General features: G+C 32.0%; 4 protein-coding genes across 12 annotated transcripts; all 4 read left to right on the forward strand.

Annotated features, from left to right (window-relative positions):
- LOC100790518 (putative phytosulfokines 6) lies at positions 1-1,305 on the forward strand. Of its 8 annotated transcripts, none has more exons than XM_006600368.4 (4): positions 1-58; positions 248-353; positions 432-508; positions 774-1,305. In XM_006600368.4, the coding sequence occupies exons 2-4, from the start codon at positions 257-259 to the stop codon at positions 882-884; spliced, it is 285 nt and encodes a 94-aa protein (XP_006600431.1). In that variant the 5' UTR covers positions 1-58; positions 248-256; the 3' UTR covers positions 885-1,305. The 8 variants fall into 8 exon arrangements, with proteins under 8 accessions (XP_006600431.1, XP_040864414.1, XP_040864415.1 ...); XM_041008480.1 differs by having other exon boundaries at positions 5-58; positions 777-1,103; XM_041008481.1 differs by lacking the exon at positions 1-58 and adding an exon at positions 61-108 and having other exon boundaries at positions 777-1,103.
- A 1,537-nt stretch (positions 1,306-2,842) lies between these two features.
- On the forward strand, positions 2,843-9,194 carry LOC100791038 (protein TIC 100). Its single transcript, XM_003550551.5, has 11 exons — positions 2,843-3,741; positions 3,828-3,899; positions 4,596-4,685; positions 4,806-4,979; positions 5,375-5,465; positions 5,848-5,910; positions 6,009-6,075; positions 6,689-6,792; positions 6,880-7,006; positions 7,127-7,914; positions 8,649-9,194. The coding sequence occupies exons 1-11, from the start codon at positions 3,134-3,136 to the stop codon at positions 9,045-9,047; spliced, it is 2,583 nt and encodes an 860-aa protein (XP_003550599.1). The 5' UTR covers positions 2,843-3,133; the 3' UTR covers positions 9,048-9,194.
- A 5,140-nt stretch (positions 9,195-14,334) lies between these two features.
- LOC100786612 (uncharacterized) lies at positions 14,335-15,901 on the forward strand. 2 transcript variants are annotated; one of them, XM_041007792.1, is made up of 3 exons: positions 14,335-14,629; positions 14,670-15,130; positions 15,422-15,854. In XM_041007792.1, exons 2-3 carry the CDS (start codon positions 14,743-14,745, stop codon positions 15,619-15,621), a joined length of 588 nt encoding a protein of 195 aa, XP_040863726.1. In that variant the 5' UTR covers positions 14,335-14,629; positions 14,670-14,742; the 3' UTR covers positions 15,622-15,854.
- A 3,761-nt stretch (positions 15,902-19,662) lies between these two features.
- Positions 19,663-20,997, forward strand: LOC100792094 (uncharacterized protein; the record flags this gene model as incomplete). The annotated part of the gene is given in 6 exon segments (NM_001255067.2): positions 19,663-19,733; positions 20,020-20,093; positions 20,183-20,397; positions 20,588-20,610; positions 20,698-20,745; positions 20,828-20,997. Coding segments are annotated over 6 exon segments (543 nt in total), but the record flags the coding sequence as incomplete, so codon positions are not given.
- Between the last annotated feature and the right edge of the window lie 566 nt (positions 20,998-21,563).

The raw sequence follows: 21,563 nt of genomic DNA on the forward strand, positions 1-21,563 counted from the left end.
TCACATTAGCATGGAGCATAGTTTAATAATAGAATGGTGACTGGACCCAGTTTATAAGGTATTGTAATTGTAATTGTAATGGAATAACCTTCTTTTGAGAAGCTTCATGTGAGTAACAGTTACCACTTTGCTTGCATGTATGTATTTATATATCTATTTTCATGTGCTTGTTGGAGCCAACATCCAACTATCCCTTCTCTCTCTATAGTCTGTATCTTCTAACACCCTTTTTTTCTCTCATTCAAAGTGCACAAACATGAAGATAAGTCTTCACCTTGGAGCTCTCCTCTTTTTTTTGTTCTTCCTAGTTTCCTCATCAAAGCTATCTGCTAGACCACTCACCACCGAACAAGGTAAGCACTTGTTGAGTTTCAGTTTTTTATGTTCCCTCTTTAGAATGTGTTTTACTAAGTGGAAATTGGTTTCATTAGGGAGAGACAGATCAAAACTGAATGAGGTCTCAGGGGAGGACTTGGTGTTGGAGTTGGAAGGAGGTGAATCTTTGAAGGTAGGAGACATTTTATTTCATTAAGCCAAAAACTTATATGCAGTTTATTAGACGTTTTACTTCTAGGTGCTGTTTTGATATTAGAATTAGAATTTTACCTTGGAAACCTATGCTAACTTTTAATGTAAATGTTTATTACGATAGATTATCGAAGTGAAATTTCAATTCTAATTGGATGACACCAAAAACATCTATAGAACTTTTCCGTCTGAGTAAATTATACTTGATATTATATCTTACAATCATGTCTGTTTCTGGAATCTAGCAGCTGCTGGGGGTGGAGGACTGCAAAAGTGGAGATGAAGAATGTTTGCAGAGAAGAATGACTTTAGCAGCTCACCTAGACTACATCTACACCCAGCACCATAAGCCTTGAAATGAGAAATCTTGTCATTTTATGCTTCAAATAGTAATATCTTTTTAATTTAGCTTAGACAAATACAATTAAGCTAGGATGCCTCCCTATTGCTTTTATTTTCACTACAACACTTGGGGCTTTGCAAAAGCCTTGTTGAAGTGGTATTAATTAAGGTATCATCTGTTTGATATAAAGCAACTGCTGAACATATAATATAACAGAAGCTTATGACTTTAATTAGCCATGTTATTTGCATTGCATATGGTGATAAGTTTGAGACTTTGTCCAACACTCCAGTCTCCAACAATCAGAAATCTTGGCACAGATTCAGCTTGATCATAGTTAATTCAGATTGATTACATTGTAACTAGAGTTAGTTTAGTTAATTACTCTTGTAACCAACTATAACCAACTATATACTGTTAGATTATTTTCTTCCTCTTGTAAGTTGTTTTTGGTTGATTCACATGAGCTTTCCAAATCACCTTTTTAGTATACACAAAAAGGAGATATTTATGCTTGAACGTAAATACTTTTTGTTTTAAGGAAAAAATGATTCACATCATGATAAAAATCTTTAGCCTTTTATATACCTGTTGACCATTCAACCAGAAGGTAAGGGGAAGGATCATCTAGTTCTCTTGGAATGCACTCTAAATAAAGAATTAAAAGTCTAAAAAGTACATTAAAAAAACTAACTTTTGTGATTATCAAAGGGGAAAGCAAATTGCTACCTACATCTTCTAGTAGAGGATGTTTATCTGGAAGCACATAACTGCATAAAAAAATGAAAAACAAAAATGCTTAACCCATGAAGTATGCAGAACTTAAGAATGATTTATGTATAATATTCATGTGTTAACATTTTGCAATAAGTAATATTTTTCATGATAAGTGATCCTACACACAATATAAGGCTAAGGAAATATATATAGTGAGATAACTTATTTTATGGGAAAGGGAGAGGACTAAATATTAATCATTAGATCTTATTTTAAAAGGTCACTTTTAAAATATATTAAGTCACATAAGTTTTTTAAAATATCGTATGACATTAAATTTTTACCTTTCATATATACTTGTATGATTCAAATTTAAGTATCTTATTTTCGTATAAAAGAATTATCTCACAAGATATTTCATTGACTAACTAATGTTATTGCCTTTATAACATCTATCTTAGTAACAATCCAAATGTAAAACACTTATTTGAAACTCTTGAAGTAATGAATTATTATAATGTGATGGGTTTAATTAGTTATTTGGTTTCTATAATTTCTACCTTTTATCCCTTATAATTTTAAAGTAATTTTTTTAATTCCTATTATTTATATTTTAATTTTTTTTAGTCCCTATAGTTTAAAAGTGATTTTTTAATTCTTATAATTTATATTTTAATTTCTTTTTAGTCCTTATAGTTTGAAAGTAATCTTTTTAATTTCTATACTTTTATATTTTAATTCCCTTTTAGTCCATACCACTAAAATATGAATAATATTATCAATTACAATTAATTACAAAAATAATAACAAGTCGTAACTAATATATCACAAGATAATCTGTAATAAAAAAATAATTGATAATTTATAACTAATTTATAGCTAATTATTTTTATATATATATATTTTTTAGTAAGGATTAAAAGATAATTAAAATATAAATTATAGGAACTAAAGTAACTACTCTAAGACTAAAAAAGAATTAAAAAACTAAAAAAATTACTTTTAAAATATAAGGACTAAAAAAAACTAAAATTAAAATTATAGAAATTAAAAGGTACGAATCCTAAAACTATAGGAATCAATCTTACGAGATGATATTATAGATATTATGATAAGCAATACATGTTTTTTTAAATACATTGTTTGTATGAAAAAAGTATGTTTAGGATAACTATTAATAGAAAAAAATTCTTATTTTCTTTTTATAAAAAATTCATAAATAAAAAAACAAAATTAAAATAGTTACATCGAAAACTAAAGAGCTCAATCTTTATAATATTTGCATATGTTGAAGTGTTAATAACAAGAAATTCTTGTTAACAAAATTAATATAAGTTTTTATTTATTCCCACAAAAAATTGACCTAGGTCCACGTGTTGAGTAAGTGAAACGACAGGAAGAACGTCGTTTGGTGAGAACCCTCTTACTCTTGTGTTTGCCTCTATGGTGGTTTGTAACGCTATGTAGCAGCAGTAAGTAGCAGCTGGTATAGCAATTTGTGTGTGCTCCCGCACTCACACCCTCACCTTATCCTCTTTCTCTCAAATGGCGAACGACCAAGACCAGCAAGACTCTCCCCAACAAAATGCCCCTTATTCCGACTCCTCCTCCGACTCCGACTACGACTCCGACTACTCCTACGACGAGGCGGAGGACGAGGCCTTCCGCCGCGCCTTCGGCCAGCGCGAAGACGGTGACGAGTCGTCGCCGCCGGAGAACCTGAAGCGCGATGACCCGGAGGCGAACTTTCGCGCCTTCTCGGAGGCGTTGGAGAGCCCCGCGATGAAGGAGCTGCACGAGGAGCTGGACCCTTTAATCGCTGAGAAGAAAAACCCTTACGACTTCCCCAGAGACCATGAAGAATGGACCGAGCAGGACCTCAGGGAGCTTTGGGCCGATGGGCCTTACGAAATTGGCGGCACGGGCTGGGACCCTGTTTGGGCCACCGACGACGAGTGGCGCTATGTGAAGGAACAGATTGCGGATGGTGAAGAGCCTCCCATTGCGCCGTTTTATCTTCCTTACCGGAAGCATTACCCTCCCATTCCGGATAACCATTACGATATTGCCACCCCCAAGGATGCTATTGAAGAGTTGGATAGGATTGAGGAGTTTCTCAAATGGGTTAGCTACATTTTCGAAGATGGCAGCACGTATGTGTATATTATACTGTCAAATTATTATTACTTTCGGTATGTTTGGGTTTAATCTTTTGGGATTTTTTTATTTTTTTTTGCAGGTATGAAGGGACTGTTTGGGATGACTATGCTCATGGGAAAGGAGTTTATGTTTCTGATGATGCATTGGTCAGGTTTGTCTTTGCTCCGTTTTGTCGTGTTTGTTCTAAGTAGTGATAGTGCCAGACTGCCAGTCATAAACTATGGGTCTGTCTAGATAAACTTTTATAGGGGAAGAAAATAAGAAGAAAAAATGAAATTAGTTTCTCCATGAGCTTAAATTAGCTTATGCATAAGCTAATTTGTAGAAGATCTCTCGTGTAGCTTCTTTAAAAGATGATTTTTTAACTTATGGATAAACTAATTTTAGCTTATGGAGAAACTTTTTTCAATTTTTTTTTTAATTTTCTACTCTTAGAAGTGCTTATGGATAACCTTCTCCAAACAGGTCCTAAATATAAGGAATGGATTCTACATTCAAGTAATCAGCAGTAAAACGTGCTATGTAATTGGAAAGAGGGGAGGAATTTGTTTAGTTTTTTTTTCTGCCCTCGGTCTGATGACACAGATATTCAAACCCAGATGTTGTTGATGATGGTTTCACAATTCCAGCCTCAACCTCAAGGTTTTTGAATCAGTTGGTCATGTTCCCTTGAGGCTAATAAACTGAATCAGTCGGTCATGTTTTCTGGGGTTCTATTTTGGTCTATGACTCTGTTAGCTAATTATTTCAGCTAGTGTCAGTATCTACCGTTCTTCCCCCCTCAGATGTATGCCGGTCTTCATGCAACTCTTTTTTGTCACTGATATTCTATAATGTGTTATCTTAGGTATGAAGGTGAATGGTTTCAAAACGATGTGGAGGGTCATGGTGTAGTTGAAGTCGATATACCTGTTATAGAACCTGCTCCTGGGTCCAAGTATGTACCTTATTTTAATTGCCTCCTTATGTATGAATGAAGTCTTAGATTGTGGCACAGTTTGAATATACATTCAATTTCTTGAGAACAAACTTGGACTGCTTTTATCCATGCCCTCAGGCTTGAAGCAAAGATGCGATCTCAAGGAAAGATAATAGCAAGGGATTTTTTGTCCCCGGAAGACAGAGAATGGCTTGAGAAGGATATTGAAGATATGTATTATCTTGCAGATGGGAACTATGAAATCCCCTTTTATGAGAATGAGGAATGGGTTAGGCAATTTGGAAGAAAGCCGTGAGTTTAATTGTCTATTTCTATTTTGCCTTTTCCAATTAGAATCATTTTATTATCTTTAAGATAAGTGATAAAGTTCAAGGTAGAGAGATAAAAAGAAGAGAAAAGAGAAACTGAGTATTACTTTGGATAATGCTCAAATGAGCAAATCAATTTTTACATGAATACATTGAGTCTTATATAGCTAAACTTGTAACTAATTTGTAACTAACTAAATTAAATTATAACTAACTAAACTAATAACTAACTTGTAACAAACTAATCTATATCTCTAATAATAAGTGAGACTTTGCAACTCTTCTCTCTAGACATCATACTTCTCTGCATTGTCTCTTTACATCTCTCCATAGTACACTACTACTGGTCTTGAAAAAGGTTTTATATTTTATGCCCAGGGAGAAAGGTCGCTACCGTTATGCTGGTCAGTGGAAGCATGGGAGGATGCATGGATGTGGTGTATATGAAGTTAATGAGCGTATCTTATATGTAGGTGCATGGATTAGAAAATTTATTTTTCAACTTTTTAACTACAATCAACTTCTTTCTTGCCAATTTTTATAAAAACGGGGAGAGGAAGCTGGACTCTGTAGATGAAAAATAATTGCCCAAATAACATCTTTTGCTTTAGCTTCCTGGAGAGTGTCCAACATCCCTTATATGCTCATTTATACCTTTATTTTTTGCTCAACGTACATCAATTTTAAGTTTATGGTGTGCTATCTGCATTACTTGGTTGAATCTTGCCGCTTATTTCATTGGTTGGGAATTGCAAGTCATCTCTACATAAGGGATGATGGCATTTCCATCACACTTGAACCATGTAGAAGACCTATTTTCTTTCCTGGTTACATAATCTGTGTGCATGCAGGGTAGATTTTATTTTGGAGAATATGTGGATGAGGTTTCAGGATGTGATGAAGACATTTCAGCGGTAATTTTTCCTAATGTTTTTGTTTCTGTATAATAAAAAAATAATAATCTAAGAGCTGTGTAAATATCTTATTCTTTATGATATTCTGTCAATTTCAGATGCATGCTGGTATAGCAGAAGTTGCTGCTGCCAAGGCTCGCATGTTTGTTAACAAGCCAGATGGAAGTATGCTGTTTGATCTCTTTGGGGGGGAGGGGGGGGTGTCTCTGGTTTTAGGCTTGGTCCGCCATTTCTTTGGTTGCTAGATCTATTCATTAGCGCATGTGTTATGGATTTAGGCATACAATTTCATGTTCTGCTACCTCCTCACCATTTTGCATTTGTTTGGTTGAGATTATTTTTAGAATTTTTTTTTTCAAAATCCCTAGAAGCTGGCAATTATTTATCTAAAATAAGTTGAACTAAGCGTACAATTAGACTTTAATACCAGTTAAGATTAAGAACACTCGTAACCAGTTTTTTTTCCCCTCCTAATTTGTGCCTTTTGAGTCATAATATAAAGATTAATGACCAATTGTAACTTCACACCACAAATATTTACATCATTGGATTCACCTTTTTGCCTCTAGACAATTGTCTCATCTAGTAAGGATGGTTAAGCATGCATGTTGATTCTTGGGCATACTAGTAGAGGCTTTCTGCTTTTATTGTATGGTTGAAAACCTATATATGCGCTATTTTGGAATGGAAATGTTTTCCCCCTTTTTTCTGATTGGTGCTGAGCTGATTTTATTTTGCTTATCATTATTCATAACATATTATTTAACACTCTGTGCAGTGGTTAGAGAAAAGAGAGGCCCATATAGTGATCCACAGCATCCTTACTTTTATGAAGAAGAGGATGTGTGGATGGCACCTGGCTTCATTAACCAGTTTTATGAAGTGAGGCTTACTGGCAATGTTTTATCCTAATATATTGTTTATTGTCATCTTAGCAAGGAAATTGACACTGGTTTAATTTTATTGCAGGTCCCTGATTACTGGAAAGTATATGTGCATGAAGTTGATCAAGAAAGAGAAATGTGGTTAAACTCTTTTTATAAAGCTCCTCTTAGGTTACCCATGCCAGCTGAGCTAGAGCACTGGTGGTCAAAAGGTATTTGTTCTTCCTATTTTTCTGTATGAACAAGTACGGAGTTGGTATGACTTTTTATAGTCCTCTCCTGTCTGTCAATGAAAATGTCTAAATTAATTGTTCCTCCATATCCTTGGTCAGAGGAGAATCATAAGATTCCTGAATTTGTCCTTATTAACAAGGAACCGGAGCCTGATCCTGAAGATCCTTCAAAGCTTATATATACTGAGGATCCTCTCATCCTCCATACACCAACTGGAAATATTATCAATTATGTCGAGGATGAGAAATATGGAATACGTTTATTCTGGCAGCCACCTTTGGGAAAGGATGAGGACGTGGATCCTGAAAAGGCTGTATTCCTGCCCCTTGGTTATGATGATTTTTATGGAATAGAGAAGGAGGAAAAAAAGGAGAGCATATGGATGCGTACTATACTTGCAATTGAAAATGCATGCAAGCCGTGGTTTGATAAGCTAGATAAATGGACTGAAGAGCAGAAAAAAATTAATGAAGAGGAAAAAAAAGCAATTGAGGAAGATCTTGAACTGATAGAAGCTGAAATTGGTCTAGAAGAGGCCATTGAGGATATGGAGGAGTTATTGCGCATAAGAGAGAAAGAAGAGGAAAAGAAGGCAAAGATGGGTTTGCTGGATGAAGAAGATGATGACAATGAAGGTGATGGTGATGATATGACTTCTGTAACCAAACAAGATGAAAAAGCTCCTGCAAAGGTTGTAGAAGTTCCCGCAGAGGTGGAAGAGGAAGATGATGACGATTGGGATGATGAAGAGGATGATAATAGTGCACAATCAAGTTTTGGGTCCGTTGAGCAGGGACAGACAACAGATCAGCTGAAGGGAAAACCTGGGAAATCTCCATTTTCTGCATCTTCACTTGCATTTGCTTCTAGCAGCCTTATCTCTGCTGTGAGTTATGATACCCAACCTTCATTTTATGCAAGTTTTTTTATACATGACTCCATCTTATATTTTGAAACCGATTCTTGTGTTCAAGTTATATGCTTTATTTCTCGTATATATCCTGGTCCCATTGAATAATCAGGGAATTGTACTGTTCATCTCACAACAACAAATTATAATTTTCATATTTTCAACATCATTAAGCTATTTTAATGGATTTTTAAGACAGTTTTTATGCTTTAATTCTTTTATTATTCTTTAATTGAACACTTTAACCAGTTAGCTGATAGTATATTTGATTTATCTCTTCTCAGATACCATACCGATTTACATGTCATTGAGTTCATTTGGCATTCATTGGAAGGCCTAAACACTTATTTTTTTGGTTCCCCTGTTGTGGAAAATAAGAATGCTAGAACTATTCAAGTATTGAAATATCTGGCCACCTTACTCTTGTACTACACTGACATCCCTTGAGATTAGCAGTATCTCTTGCTCACAAATCATGCACTTTATTCTTTATATTCCATATATTTGTTTGTGAAGGCAGATGAATTTGCTAGTGATTGTGTATGTGCTACTGTGCTTGCAGTACCTTGTCTGGAAGCAGCATTAGATATGTGTTATATCTTAATTCCACTTCATTTCAATGTGTAGAATAGAAAACTTGTTTGCTTTACAAGTCTGGATTGAAGACTGGCAAGTTCATGAATATTTTTCTTTGTTGTTTGGTTTATCAGATTCCATCCAAGCTGCAACTATCATTTTCATTCTGGAACAAGGGGAGATCAAAACCGAAGCCAGTTCCTCCCCCATGCATTGATAGCTTGAGTAATATGAAAACTGTTGATTCAGTCAATTTCCGTCCTGTGACCAGCCAGAATGGTAGCTTGAAAGCGGTGGGCAAAACACATGGGAAAGTCAAGACAAGAAGCTCTTTTGGTGGGAAATTTCTTGGGGTGCACTCTCAGACTCGATCACATTTATTGGCTTCTGCAAATTCCAGTAGCAACTTGAAGGAGCCAAGAGTGAGTAGTGACATGTGGTTGCATGCAGCACCAGAGAGGGATTTAGACAGCATACTGTCTTTGCATTCATCATTGTATTATTTTGAACAGCATAGAGAGATTATTTGGTGATCATGTACTGTCCATTTTTTCCCAAATAAGAGAGGTTCACTTTAAGTACAAGTTTTGAAGGCCGTTTTGTTGCCCTTTTTGTACCAAAAAGGAGCACACATAGTATTTTTGTTGAGCGCAGAGACATAAAAAGCATGTCGTTCTAAATCTTGAAAGCATCTGCTGAGAGAATTGTTGAATGGCGTTTACATTATTTTTTCTCTTTCATCGTGTTTCACTTTATTACACTAAGATTCTGAAATCCCAAAAGCATACACGATTCATGAAACTACTTGACAAGTCTACTGTCTATTAAAGTCTCTAACTATTAATCTTTAAGTGGGACAAAATTTTGAGGTAATTTTAGGTATTTTTAATATTGTTTTCTAATAAGAATAGAAATTAAGTTTCATTTTGAAAATTTGTGTTGATTTTTAATGTAATTTTTTATGATGTGACTTATGGAGACAATGTGATGGTGTGAAGTAATTATTAGATTTAGTAATGATTAATTTTTATCGAAGAATTTGATTAATCATCTTTAGTGATTTTTTTAATCATTTTTTTTATTTCCAAAGTTTGAATATAAGATCTTGTTTAAAAAAATAATCCAATTTCACTTGGATTAATTTATTGATTAATTTTTTACTTTATTAAAGAGCAAATATACAATATTATATTTAAATTTTGTCCAATTCAAAGTGTTGCCACTTGTCAGTTACATCTGGTTGTAGAGTCTTGGGGTTGGCCAATTAAAATTGACATTGCGACAAGTGTTAGATCATTGACAATTTTCATTCATTCACGATGGGTCCATTTCTTCATATCGTTTTCACATTAATAAGTTATCTAATTGTTTGCATAACTCCTCTTAATATAAACCATCTTAATTTTTATTTTTTTATAAAAAAAAGCAAGATAAACTTCTACTTTTTGAAGTCCAAAGGGATTGATTTTCGCCTATTCTTTGCAAGTAGCTGATCCAAACTGGTAGTGTAAGGCACCTTAACATGAAGGACCACACAAATGACACTCAACGGCATGTTCTTTGCTCTTGGTCACGATGCACGACCAAACCGATAGAGAAGGCTAATCTTGCACTGCATGAGCGAGCAGTCACAAAATACCAAACTGCATGGTTTAGAGTGACGCCTCATACAATTCTTCTATTTAGTAAAGCGACTGCTGAATCCAGACCCATCCAAGTTATTTTATGTATTTGATTTTTCACTTCTCAGAATCTTTATTCAACTCTAGCACTGCATTATTGCTATATTATATACAAACCTTGTCACCATTTGTATAAAAAAAATTGATATTTGCGTAGATGATCAAACTCTCTGATAACCTTAATATTTATTTGGTTCCTTGTGTGATTTTAATTTTATGTTCTTTTATTAAACTAAATCTTTCTATTATTAAAATTAACCAAAATCATTATTTTCATGATTGAATGGAGAAAATAAAAGTTTACTCGAACATGGTTGCCTTCACTATCTAGTTTTATTTATTTAGTAAGGTGACGATGAAAGCAAAGATATTTTGTTTTTGTAATGAGAAGATAATCCAAAAGGCGTTACAGTAAAAGATAACGGCATTTGTCTAACCCTTTCACAATGGAATGAAATCAACGAATCCGAAGGATCATAGCTCAAGATTCCAATTCATTATATTTTCTTGCTTTATATACTAACCTAACCCCACCCTAAACCCATAACGTCATTAAAGTATTTTATTCCAAATTCCTATTCCTATTAGTTTAGTCATATGATTCTCATGAACAATACAGCATCATCATGCGGAAAGAGCTGCTCAGAGTGGAGAAAGGTATTTAGCAATATTCATTAAATAGAGAAATTTTTAAATTTGTTTTTCTAAAGTTGCATGCCATCGTGTTAATTCTTTAAAAAAATTAGCCATAAAATTTATTCTTTAAATTCTTTATCCTTAAATTATTTCTAAAAAAAAAAATAGCGACAAACTTGATATGGGTTGTCAACTATAGTAACTTAGTTAGTCAAGTAATAAAAAGAACTCAAATTTAATTTAAGTTTCTAAAATGAAGCTAAAGTCAATTGAAAATTTAATATATATATATATATATATGTTTTTTCCACTTTAATGAATTGAATAAATATATATTTTACCTATACCGTATTGTGTGTAATATAGCTCAGAAGTACAGATACTCAAACTGTGTTTTTTATATTTATTTATTTGAGACTTTTGATATTAAAAGATTATATTGAGTAGACATGCTCAAACCAAAATAAGCTTTTATATAATAGAGAAATTCTCTCAAACACTTTTTTTCTTTATTTAGTCACAAAACTTAAATTTAATACCTCAATTCAGAATTTCTTTGAGTATTGACCTAAACAAAGAGGCATGTCCTTGAAAATTGTGTACTTACTCCCAGGGAGGGGTATAAAAGTTCTCTTAATTTATGGAGAATTTTTCTTCTACAAAAATAGTAGTATTTAGTGCTTGTTTGATATTTTTTAAAATTATCTCAAAATTGTTAATAAATAAGTATTTTTTAAATAAATTCAACCAAACCCATAATTATTCATTTGATTAATATAGCAGGCCTTCGTGGCAGCCTTACATATCCCCTTATTACATAATCTTTTTGAACTAATTACCGTCCATTTGTTACGATCGTGCCCTTAACCAATAACCACAGCCCCAGAGGCATCGTCAAACAAAGTCCTTGAAATAAATAAAATTTTCACGAGAGGAAAAAAAAAAGAAAAAAGAATACCGATGGGGTCTACTTAGATATTTCTCTGAGTGCCAGACCTTATCTCCAATCAAATAAATAACTACTAGTGCAATCTACTTCACCCCAGTTTTCCTTGTTTTCATCAGTTGCCTTAACTATTCTCCACAATGAATCTAGTCAATTAGTGAGGCTGATTGTGTAAGAGTACAAGACAATGTTCAAAGGTTATTTCTTGAAACATTTCAAAAGTGGAATAATTAGTGAACATTTTCTCCACTCAAAACATCTAATTAACATTTATTAATTTTTTTATCTTTCTTTTTTTTGTGATCCTTTTTTTTATTTTTCTTTCTACCATGTTATATAACCTGTTATATTTACTTTTCTATCACATTATATAATTTATTATACTCATTTTTCTATTATCTCATATCACCTATTTTTAAAAAGTATACCTAATATAACGTTAGATACTGTTTTCTTATTTTGTGTTGCGTATGCGAGATGATTAGTTCATAATGCAGACAGAGATCCATGTATCCATATGCAATCGAATAGGTTGGAAATTGTGGGGAAGGGAATATTGGCAAATGGCCTATTCAATAAGTCAATAACAAGCTTATCCTGACATTGTTTCAAAGCCTCCAACAGTCCAACTTGCTCAACTCACTCAAATTACTAGACAATTTAAAATAAATACAGTGACTATATGCATGTTTAATATTAAAGTATATTTTCTTTATATTATTAGTTTACATGTAGATAAGATTTAATAAATAGTCATTAATAATCACAATCTTCAAATCAGGATTACCACTAAACTAATTAATTGTTACAAATCAAATCAGGATCATTAATTTTCGTGACCTTGTTTGAACCTATTGTAACAGAGAATGGCAAGTATATGAGTTGTCTCATTCCTTTCACGCGTTTTGTTTTTGTCTTGCCTTGGCATTTTCTCGGGCTGTTCAGTGACCACCATCACTTGGATGTCTGTTTATTCGTTTGGCACTGCGCTTTTGGGTTAGTTAGCCACACTTCTAGTTGTGGCCTGCACTGGAAGATACAAATTAGTAGACAAGTTAAAGTTAATCATTATCACCGAACAAATTAATAAAAGGAAAATTGGCAACATTATACTAGATTCCTTATATAGTCACGCTTATATATGGTGTGAAAATGCATGTGATCAAGGTCTTTAATTTGAATAAATATATCCCCAAACAAGCTAATCATCCTACATCGATAAATAAGCTACTGTTTTTTTAGGGAGGATTTGTTTTTTTTATCTAATTAATAAACATACAATTTTAAGATATTACAACAGAAATTAACTATAATAATAGAATTATGTAACATCCAATTAGCCATAAGGTACCCTTAACTTATGTAACATCAACAGATTACGACAACAGGAATACAACAACAATTTAAAACTAATGTCAATTAAAAATAGCATTGCGGTATTATGGCAAAATTATAAAGTGATATGAAAAGTGAAAACATCCAAAAAAAGTAACAATATATAGGTGTGTAACAACCAACAAGCATAACTTAAAAATTCCTTGTGTTGATTTTTCATCAATCCGCACTAAATTATTATTTGGTTGGTGGTTCTATCAATCTCTCTATATAACATGTAACTAAATGTTATTAATTATTTTTAAAAAAAAATTTAAAAATAAATAGATGTCATTTAAATATATTGGTAAGAATCATAAACATGTGATGATTTAAAATTATCTAATAATTTTTCTTTATTGCGGTGTGCTTGTTCAATGTGCAGTTGTTTAAGGAAATTTGCCCATCATTATCACAAATGAATTAAGTCCTTGAGTTATATGAAATTTTGTGGATGAGTTATTCCTTATTTGCTATTTTGCTTCTTTTGAAGATTATATGGTGGACCATGTTTTGAAAATCTTGATAGCCTTAAAGCTACTGGATAGTGCTGTAGAAAAAAATACAGTGATATATGTTCTGCGACAAATCCAAACATGTTATTAGTTTCTGAGTTATGGTTGTGAAAATATCTTTAAATGTAATGCCAGAGATAAAAAAAAAAGTACCATAAATGATAATTTTATAGAGGTGCAAGAAGAATAGTGACAAAAAAAATATAATTGAAAGATAAACCGAAAAAAGTTAAAATGACAAGAAAACTAGATTGATAGGAAAGGTGAACTAACAATTAATTTGAATAGTGAAAATATAAATTGAAAAAAAAAATGATAACGAGAAAGTAAATTGACAGAAATCGCAAGTTAAATAACTAAGAAAAAGTTGAACAATAGTTTTTCTTTTTTCTCATCACGAATCAAATAAGGCAATATTTTTCTTTTATTGAAATAAGGAAACACATTTTTCTCTCCCTTTTCATTATCTTTACTCTCCTAGACACTTTATATATACAACATTAAATATTTAGAGAATGAATTTTATTATTTATAATAATTTAATGATAAGATATTTATAAATTGTGATTTAGAAAGAAGAAAAAAAAAAAGACACAAAAGGGGTTTTGTACTAGTATGAAGCGCAACGCAATTTACCCTCCTCAGACGTGTCACCAAAGTCTGGCTATCCCACCATTCCCAATCACATTTCTTGCTTACAAGGCTCTCCGCGAAATCCTCACGAAACCTCCCTAACCCAGTGAACTCTTTATTTATTTATATCATTAAAAAAAAAAACCCCTTATTATATTCTGTTTGGCCGTATAAATTAGCACCAAACGCCACCTCCACTCTTCAAATTTCAAAGCCTTTCCTATGCCTCTCCCTTCGCTTACTGTTGCACCTTCCTCCTAAATGATTACTCCCGCTCGGCGTGCATCGCCGCCGATTGAGCTCAACAACAACAACAAAAAACACCATAAAACTCACCGTAGCGCACCACAGCCAAACGCGATCTCAACGATGACCAGCTTCTGAAATTCCAACTTCGCCCTTCATCTTCGTATACTTTTTTATTTCCGGTGAGGTGAGTTCCATGCCTAGTCCCAAGAGCAGCCGCAGCGGCCAGATCGAGAGTCACCGGAGGGGAAGGTCGTCGTCTTTCCACGGCCAGGGCGTCATGTCCGTCTCTCAGCTCCGCCGTCCGAAGACCGTTTCCGACCTTCCGTCAATCAGAAGCCTCGCCGGAACGGCGACGGCGACTTTGCCGGAGGGCTTGCCTAGACATCCGTCGAAGATGCTGCTGAAGGTGACGATGCTGAGAAGCCTCGCGCCCGTGCAGATGCTGATGACGCCGGAATCCACCGTCCGCGACCTCATAGCGGCGGCGGTGCGGCAGTACGTGAAGGAAGGTCGCCGTCCTATCTTGCCGGCCATTGAAGCCTCCGATTTCGACCTCCATTATTCACAATTTAGCCTAGAAAGTAAATCTCAAACAATCTCATAAATTAAAGAGAAAATCTAGATACAATTTCATAAATGTTTTTTTAATCCGAATTAAAGTTTATTCTCACGTTTATATTTATTAAAATCCTTAGATGTCATCACGAATTATCAAAGTGAAATTATAATTCTGATCGAAAAAATAGTACTACAAATATTTATAAAACTGCATCCAACTTTTATTCATAAATTAATTAGTCATTTAGTTTCTTCTATTGATTTGGATTTGTGTTTAATTTTGTGATGTTTTTTTTTTTTTAAATTATTTTCAGGTTTGGATAGGAAGGAGAAGCTGCTAGAGCTTGGATCTAGGAACTTTTTTCTGTGTCCGAGAAAGGCTGCCACGACAGTGGAAGGTAGCGTAACGACGTCGTTTGCGTCTTGTGCGAAAGAGGCAAAGAAAGAGAGACAGGGATGTGGTGGTGGTGGTGGTGGTTTTGCTTGGTTCAAACTAATGCAATTCATGATGTGATTGGTTGGTTACTTGGTTAGTTATTGTTTGTTTGTTTGTTTCAATTGAAATGTCTTTTTTATTTGTCCAGAACCAGAATGAATGGCCGGTTACTTGTAAAAAATGATAGGTTGCCTGGCTTGGCAAGTAGGTACAGGGTTTGAGATTTGTGTGCAAGCAAAGCAAAATTGTAAAATTGCATGTATGATTTTTCAACACATACATTGTAATGTTAAAAGCTTTACATTGCAAAATTGTAAATATTATATGTATAATCTTATATTGCTTTCCTGTGTCGCGAGAAACACGATGGACGGCTTCGGTTTGTCTGTTCCAGTTTCTTAATGTAAGAAAATTAGTATATTTGAATAAATTGAAAATTATTAATAAATTTGTTACGATGAATTTAATTAGACTATATTGAACATGTAAAGAAATTAAAATATATTTTAATCACGGATCGCTGTGATAAAAATTGTTTACCTAACATTGTAACAAAAATAATCTTTTATTATAATTTTTATTTTCTAAATTATGTATGTAAGTATTGAACCATGACACAAATTTAATTACTATTTTTTAAATTAATTTTTTTATCGTTGTGAAAAATTATTAAAATATCAAAACCCGGTGGCTATGAATGCGTCGAGTACATTAAATCCATGCCTTTTATTGGACGATTATTCAGTTGTGAATATTTGACAAAGCGTAAACATTGATAAAATAATTTTGCAAACATGCTGTGTTAATATGTTTTGCATTAGAATAATTAGTACACAATAACACGTGGATAACTGATGTAAAATTATTTTAATTTAAATATATTTTTTTTAAAATTACTTATATAATGATCTTCTCACGCTCGAACATAATTATTTCTAATAAATAATACATATAATTTAGACAATTTTGGCATAATTATTTCTAACAAATAATACAAATCATTTAGACAACCAAAAAAGTTAGTACACAACATTATTACAATTTGAGAAAAATGAACAAATCACATAAAACAAAATTAAGGAAATTAATATATTTGATTTTTCTCATTTATTTTAATATTTAGTGTATGATGATTGTACTGAGATTAGAAATTAGAACTTATGATGTTATACGTATTACCTAAACCTCACCAATAATCATATAGTTGGAGATTCAGTTTCTCGTGATCAACTCATTTAAAAAGTAAAACAAGTCATTTTAGTAAATCAACGATTTATATTACATGAATATACATTTTTTATCAGTTTTTTTTTAAAGTAAGTTACAAATACAAGTGACAAATCTTAAAATTAGAGTAGTTTGAAAAATGTAAATGAGTTATTTTAAACTCTCTATACGTACGTAAATTTGATTTCTATGAATAAACAAAATCTAAGAATTAGAATAGATGCGTGTTGTTTGGACCAAGTAGAAAGTTATCGAACTGTGGAATGAATACCACTTTTGGCATGAAACGGACTGACTATAATTTTTAAGCAACTTAGCCCTTGATTTATAATGAAATAGAACACGTAGATTTATAAAAATAATTTAAATTACAATATAGAGTTATTTTTAATTATTGACATTTTCATTTAAAAAAATATTGAAAATTAATTTTTAGATTGATAAAAAATATAATATTTGAAAAGAATAGACAAAAAATTAAACATACAGATAAAGGTAAAAAAGGTGATTGTTTAAAATGATTTAGAGAGTATTCTTTTTACGGATAAAAAATAAAATAATTTTTTCGGCTTTGCAAAGATAAGGTGTGAAATGAATCCCAAATTTACGATAAGGTTAAAGATGAAGAATTCAACTTTAAGGTATAACATGAATTGAAGGGTTGCTTATCAATGTATTGATCGAGATGGATGATAATTTAGTCAACTGATATATCTCATCTTTCAAACCAAGGATGTAAGACTCAATAAGTTTCAATTATTTCTTACAGGAAAAGGTTTTCTTCTTATCGTTGTCTAAACCCAAGCTTGGAAAAGATTTTTCACTTAACTTTTTTTTTTTCTTTCCTTGGAAAAGAGTATAACCAGGGTCCAGGAGTACAGAACAACTAATCTAAAAGGGACAATTTATTACAGGAAAGTAACAATTGTTTTGTAACAAAACAACTTACTACTACATGGATTGGAAAATACATTTCGCAAACTCATTTAATACGCAAGAAAAGTTTCGATTGATAATTGATATTAACATTCACGATAGAAAAAAGTGCACCAGGCAGGCCCACAGCTAAAACCATGACAACTTGGTTGCTTTTATTCCATTTTGAATCATGTCTTACAATTATCTCATTAAACACTGTTAAAAGGACAGATGTTTTACTCTCTAAAGAAAAGAACAGATATTTCTTAATCTAAAATTTGTACTTTGCACATTTTCTTTTGTGTTTTAATCTTAGCATATTTGAAACAAAATTCCTAATTGTTCTAATTGAAAAACCTACGTTCGTATATTATTACTTCGCTTTCTTATTATTTATAGAAGTTAGTGGAAGAAGACAACCAATAATTTGTGTGTCATGATAGTTTATTGATTTACATCTTAATATAGTCACTCGTGACATTGATCTATTTAGAATTTTTTTAATTTTAAAATTAAAATTACATTAAAAGAAACCTTTTTAAAGAAAAAAAATTATGAAACAACGATATAAAATAATTTTATATTATTATCCAATTATAAAATTTTATGTATAATATAAATTTTGACTTTTACAATGACTATATAAAAAGATAGAATAAAGATAATTTATGATTAAAGGACAATATAAAAATATTATAAAATATCAATATATTATTATTAAACTCAACTTTTTAACTAATTATAATTTTATCGAGTTTAATTTTCATGCATTGTTATTAATATGAAGGTTTTTATGTTATCAACTAATTATAAATTAGCTCATAAAAAATAAATTATTATAAGTATTTTTGAAATAATTATTATTAAGGTTAACAATCTTACCATAGATGATAATCTTTAATAGAATGACATTATTAAATTAATTTACAATGCAATTATATTTAAATTAAAATCAAATTGAGTTTATTTTCCATATACTATGAAATGATAAAAATCATGGTAAATATAACTTTTAAAATAATTAATATAAACATTAATAAATTTATTATACACAATAGTTTTTAATTAGATAATAGTATAAAAATATTTATAATATATATAGATAAATCATATCAATATTCTCCTGTATCAATGTTCACAATCCGTATGAGACTTACGAATTGTCAATCCTTAAGTCTCTTAGGGATCCACAAGAGACTTACAGATTATAGATGTAGGTCTTGAACTTGTGACTTTCTTGTTATTAATACGACGCTTTAACCAACCGAGTTAATAGGACAATTATGTTAAAAAATAATCAACGCCAATATATATAACACAAAAATTTCTAATGTATATTTAATACATATACACATAATAAATTTTGTAACTATTAACTTTGATCTAATAATATATTTTTTTACATATATAAATTTTTATTAAATCTATACGTAAACTTATATTTAATATTTATACATGTAAAAAATATTATTAGATAAATTTTTTTACAAAATTTATTATGTAAACTTATATGTGTATTCAATATACATTAGGAATTTTAGTAGTATATATATTGACGTTAATTATTTTTTAACATAACTGACATATTAGCTTAGTGATATATATATTAACGTTAATAACATAAAAGTCATATATTCAAGACCATGGATCGGCCGAAGTAGAAAAAAAAAGAATAAAGATGGGATTTTTTTATAAATATGTTGAGTGTATGAGAAATTTATTGGGTAGAGGAAGAATAGCTCCACTCTTAAACCATAGCAAGCCCAAATTTGTATAACCCATTAAGTAGACCCAAATATAGAAACGGGCCCACAGACCCAAAAATAAAAAAACAGAGAAAAAAAAGGGAGACAAACGAAAACAGGTTTAGGCCTAAAAAACCCTAGTTGGCGCGGCACAACCCACCCATAATACAAACCTTCATTTTCTCATTCTCAGCTATAAATAATCACAAAACCCTTCCAAACCCTTTTCCTCTTTCACCTCGCCTTCAGCTTCCACAATCCTATCGCACATCTTTCTCAGTTCTACGATGGAGTTTTGGGGTAATAACCTTCTCTTATCTCTCTTTTCTTTTTCTAATTTGTTTATTTTCTCTGGTCACTGTCTGAACAATTGTTAAATGGTTTTTTCTTCAATCATACACATTAACACGAATTCATGTATAGCTGCCGTACTGTTCTTTATTTTGGCATTTTTTTTCTTCCGTTTTTTTTTTTATGTGATCAGCGACGTTTAGTAATGCAACAATAAGAGTACGCGTGGTTATTAGCTTGTACTTTGTGCTTGGGTTTTATGTAGCATCATCTGATACATTGGTTTTTGATTTAGGTGCCGAGGTTAAGGTTGGAGAGTCTGTTAAGGTAGACCCAGCCGAATTTGAGGCATGCATACACCTTTCTCAGGTTAGGGTTTTGCGTGGCGGTTCTGTTTTTTTTTTTTTGTTTATGTTTTTTCTCTATGTGGACAAATTATATTACATGTTACTGTGTAGGCTGCTCTTGGTGAGGCAAAGAAAGATAAGCCTGAACCGGTGGTTCTCTACATGAAAGTTGGTGAACAGAAATTTGTCTTGGGAACCCTTTCCAGGGAGAAAATCCCTCAAATATCTCTGGAATTGGTTTTGGAAAAGGAGTTTGAGCTTTCCCACAGTTCAAAGAGTGCCAGTGTTCATTTCTGTGGATACAAGGCATATTACGATGCCGATAAATATCCTTGACATTACTTATTGTTAGTAAAATTAATATTTTAATGTCCCATGTTTATGTTGAGCTATATGCAAATGTAGGATTGCAAACCTAAATTTGTTAAACTATCATTTTAAAATCCTATTAGCTTAATATATTTCTCATTGCATTTTTCATTTTTTCCTTAACTTCTGTTTTGTTTCTGCTGGCACTAGTGACGAGGATGAATTTACTGGTGAGTCTCAAACATTTACCTTAGACCTGTTATTATATTTGGATTGAATTGCTTGGTCTAACATTTGCAATTTTTTTAATTGGACAGATAGCGATGAGGATGATGAGGATGTTCCATTGATTAACACAGAGAATGGTACCTTCTTCTCAATACTAAATTTATTGTTGGGTGTCTATGTTACTACATAGGTAACTAATTGGCTTATATCTTATGTTAGGAAAACCTGAAACAAAAGCTGAAGACTTGAAGGTACCTGAATCTAAAAAAGCTGTTGCCAAGGCTAGTGGATCAGCAAAACAAGTCAAGGTTGTTGAACCAAAAAAAGATAACGAGGAGGACTCTGATGATGATTCTGATGATGATGATTTTGGATCTTCTGATGAAGAGGTATTGATTTGCTTTGGTTTTGAATTGTTGTTGCTGTGATTTTTCTTTTATTTATTTATTTATTTTTTGTGGTATATGATAATATGAGATATTTTTGCTGGAAAATGTTTATGGTGGTTTTATATTTAGTCAAGAATATTCATGGTATCTTCAATAAAGATAATGCCTTGATCTTTTGCTTCCTAAGTGGTTCATCTTTCTTTCTTACAATGAAAATCACAAGAAAAAAGTTTCAATTGCAAGCTAGTTTTTTTTATAACTCGTTCTTATTTCTATTTTTATTCTGTTATGATGTTGTGGAGAGCGAATGCCTTACAATGAAACTTTCAAATGAAAGTGAAGCAATCCAACTGTAGCTCCATACCCAGCATTAGTTTTTCAATTACATCCATTCTTTGCATTTGAAATGCCACTGGTATTGAGTTAATCTAGAGCTTTCCTCCAAGTATTGCATATTAATATATATACAGCATATTATTTCCTCCAAATACTGCACATGTAGGAGCCAGATTTGTGAATAGTATCAACCTGCTCTTAATTATATTCTTGCAAATAGGGTCACCATT

Source organism: Glycine max, chromosome 13 (genome assembly GCF_000004515.6).
Source record: "Glycine max cultivar Williams 82 chromosome 13, Glycine_max_v4.0, whole genome shotgun sequence".
NCBI lineage: Eukaryota > Viridiplantae > Streptophyta > Magnoliopsida > Fabales > Fabaceae > Glycine > Glycine max.

What these genes read in the sequence shown, in the direction of transcription:
- LOC100790518 (XM_006600368.4), top strand. Translation starts at nt 257, where the DNA reads ATGAAGATAAGTCTTCACCTTGGAGCTCTCCTCTTTTTTTTGTTCTTC. An exon ending in ACCACTCACCACCGAACAAG is followed by an intron (nt 354 to 431) that starts GTAAGCACTTGT and finishes TGGTTTCATTAG; the next exon opens with GGAGAGACAGATCAAAACTG. An exon ending in AAGGAGGTGAATCTTTGAAG is followed by an intron (nt 509 to 773) that starts GTAGGAGACATT and finishes TCTGGAATCTAG; the next exon opens with CAGCTGCTGGGGGTGGAGGA.
- LOC100791038 (XM_003550551.5), top strand. Translation starts at nt 3,134, where the DNA reads ATGGCGAACGACCAAGACCAGCAAGACTCTCCCCAACAAAATGCCCCT. An exon ending in ATTTTCGAAGATGGCAGCAC is followed by an intron (nt 3,742 to 3,827) that starts GTATGTGTATAT and finishes TTTTTTTTGCAG; the next exon opens with GTATGAAGGGACTGTTTGGG. An exon ending in TCTGATGATGCATTGGTCAG is followed by an intron (nt 3,900 to 4,595) that starts GTTTGTCTTTGC and finishes GTGTTATCTTAG; the next exon opens with GTATGAAGGTGAATGGTTTC.
- LOC100786612 (XM_041007792.1), top strand. Translation starts at nt 14,743, where the DNA reads ATGCCTAGTCCCAAGAGCAGCCGCAGCGGCCAGATCGAGAGTCACCGG. An exon ending in TTCACAATTTAGCCTAGAAA is followed by an intron (nt 15,131 to 15,421) that starts GTAAATCTCAAA and finishes AATTATTTTCAG; the next exon opens with GTTTGGATAGGAAGGAGAAG.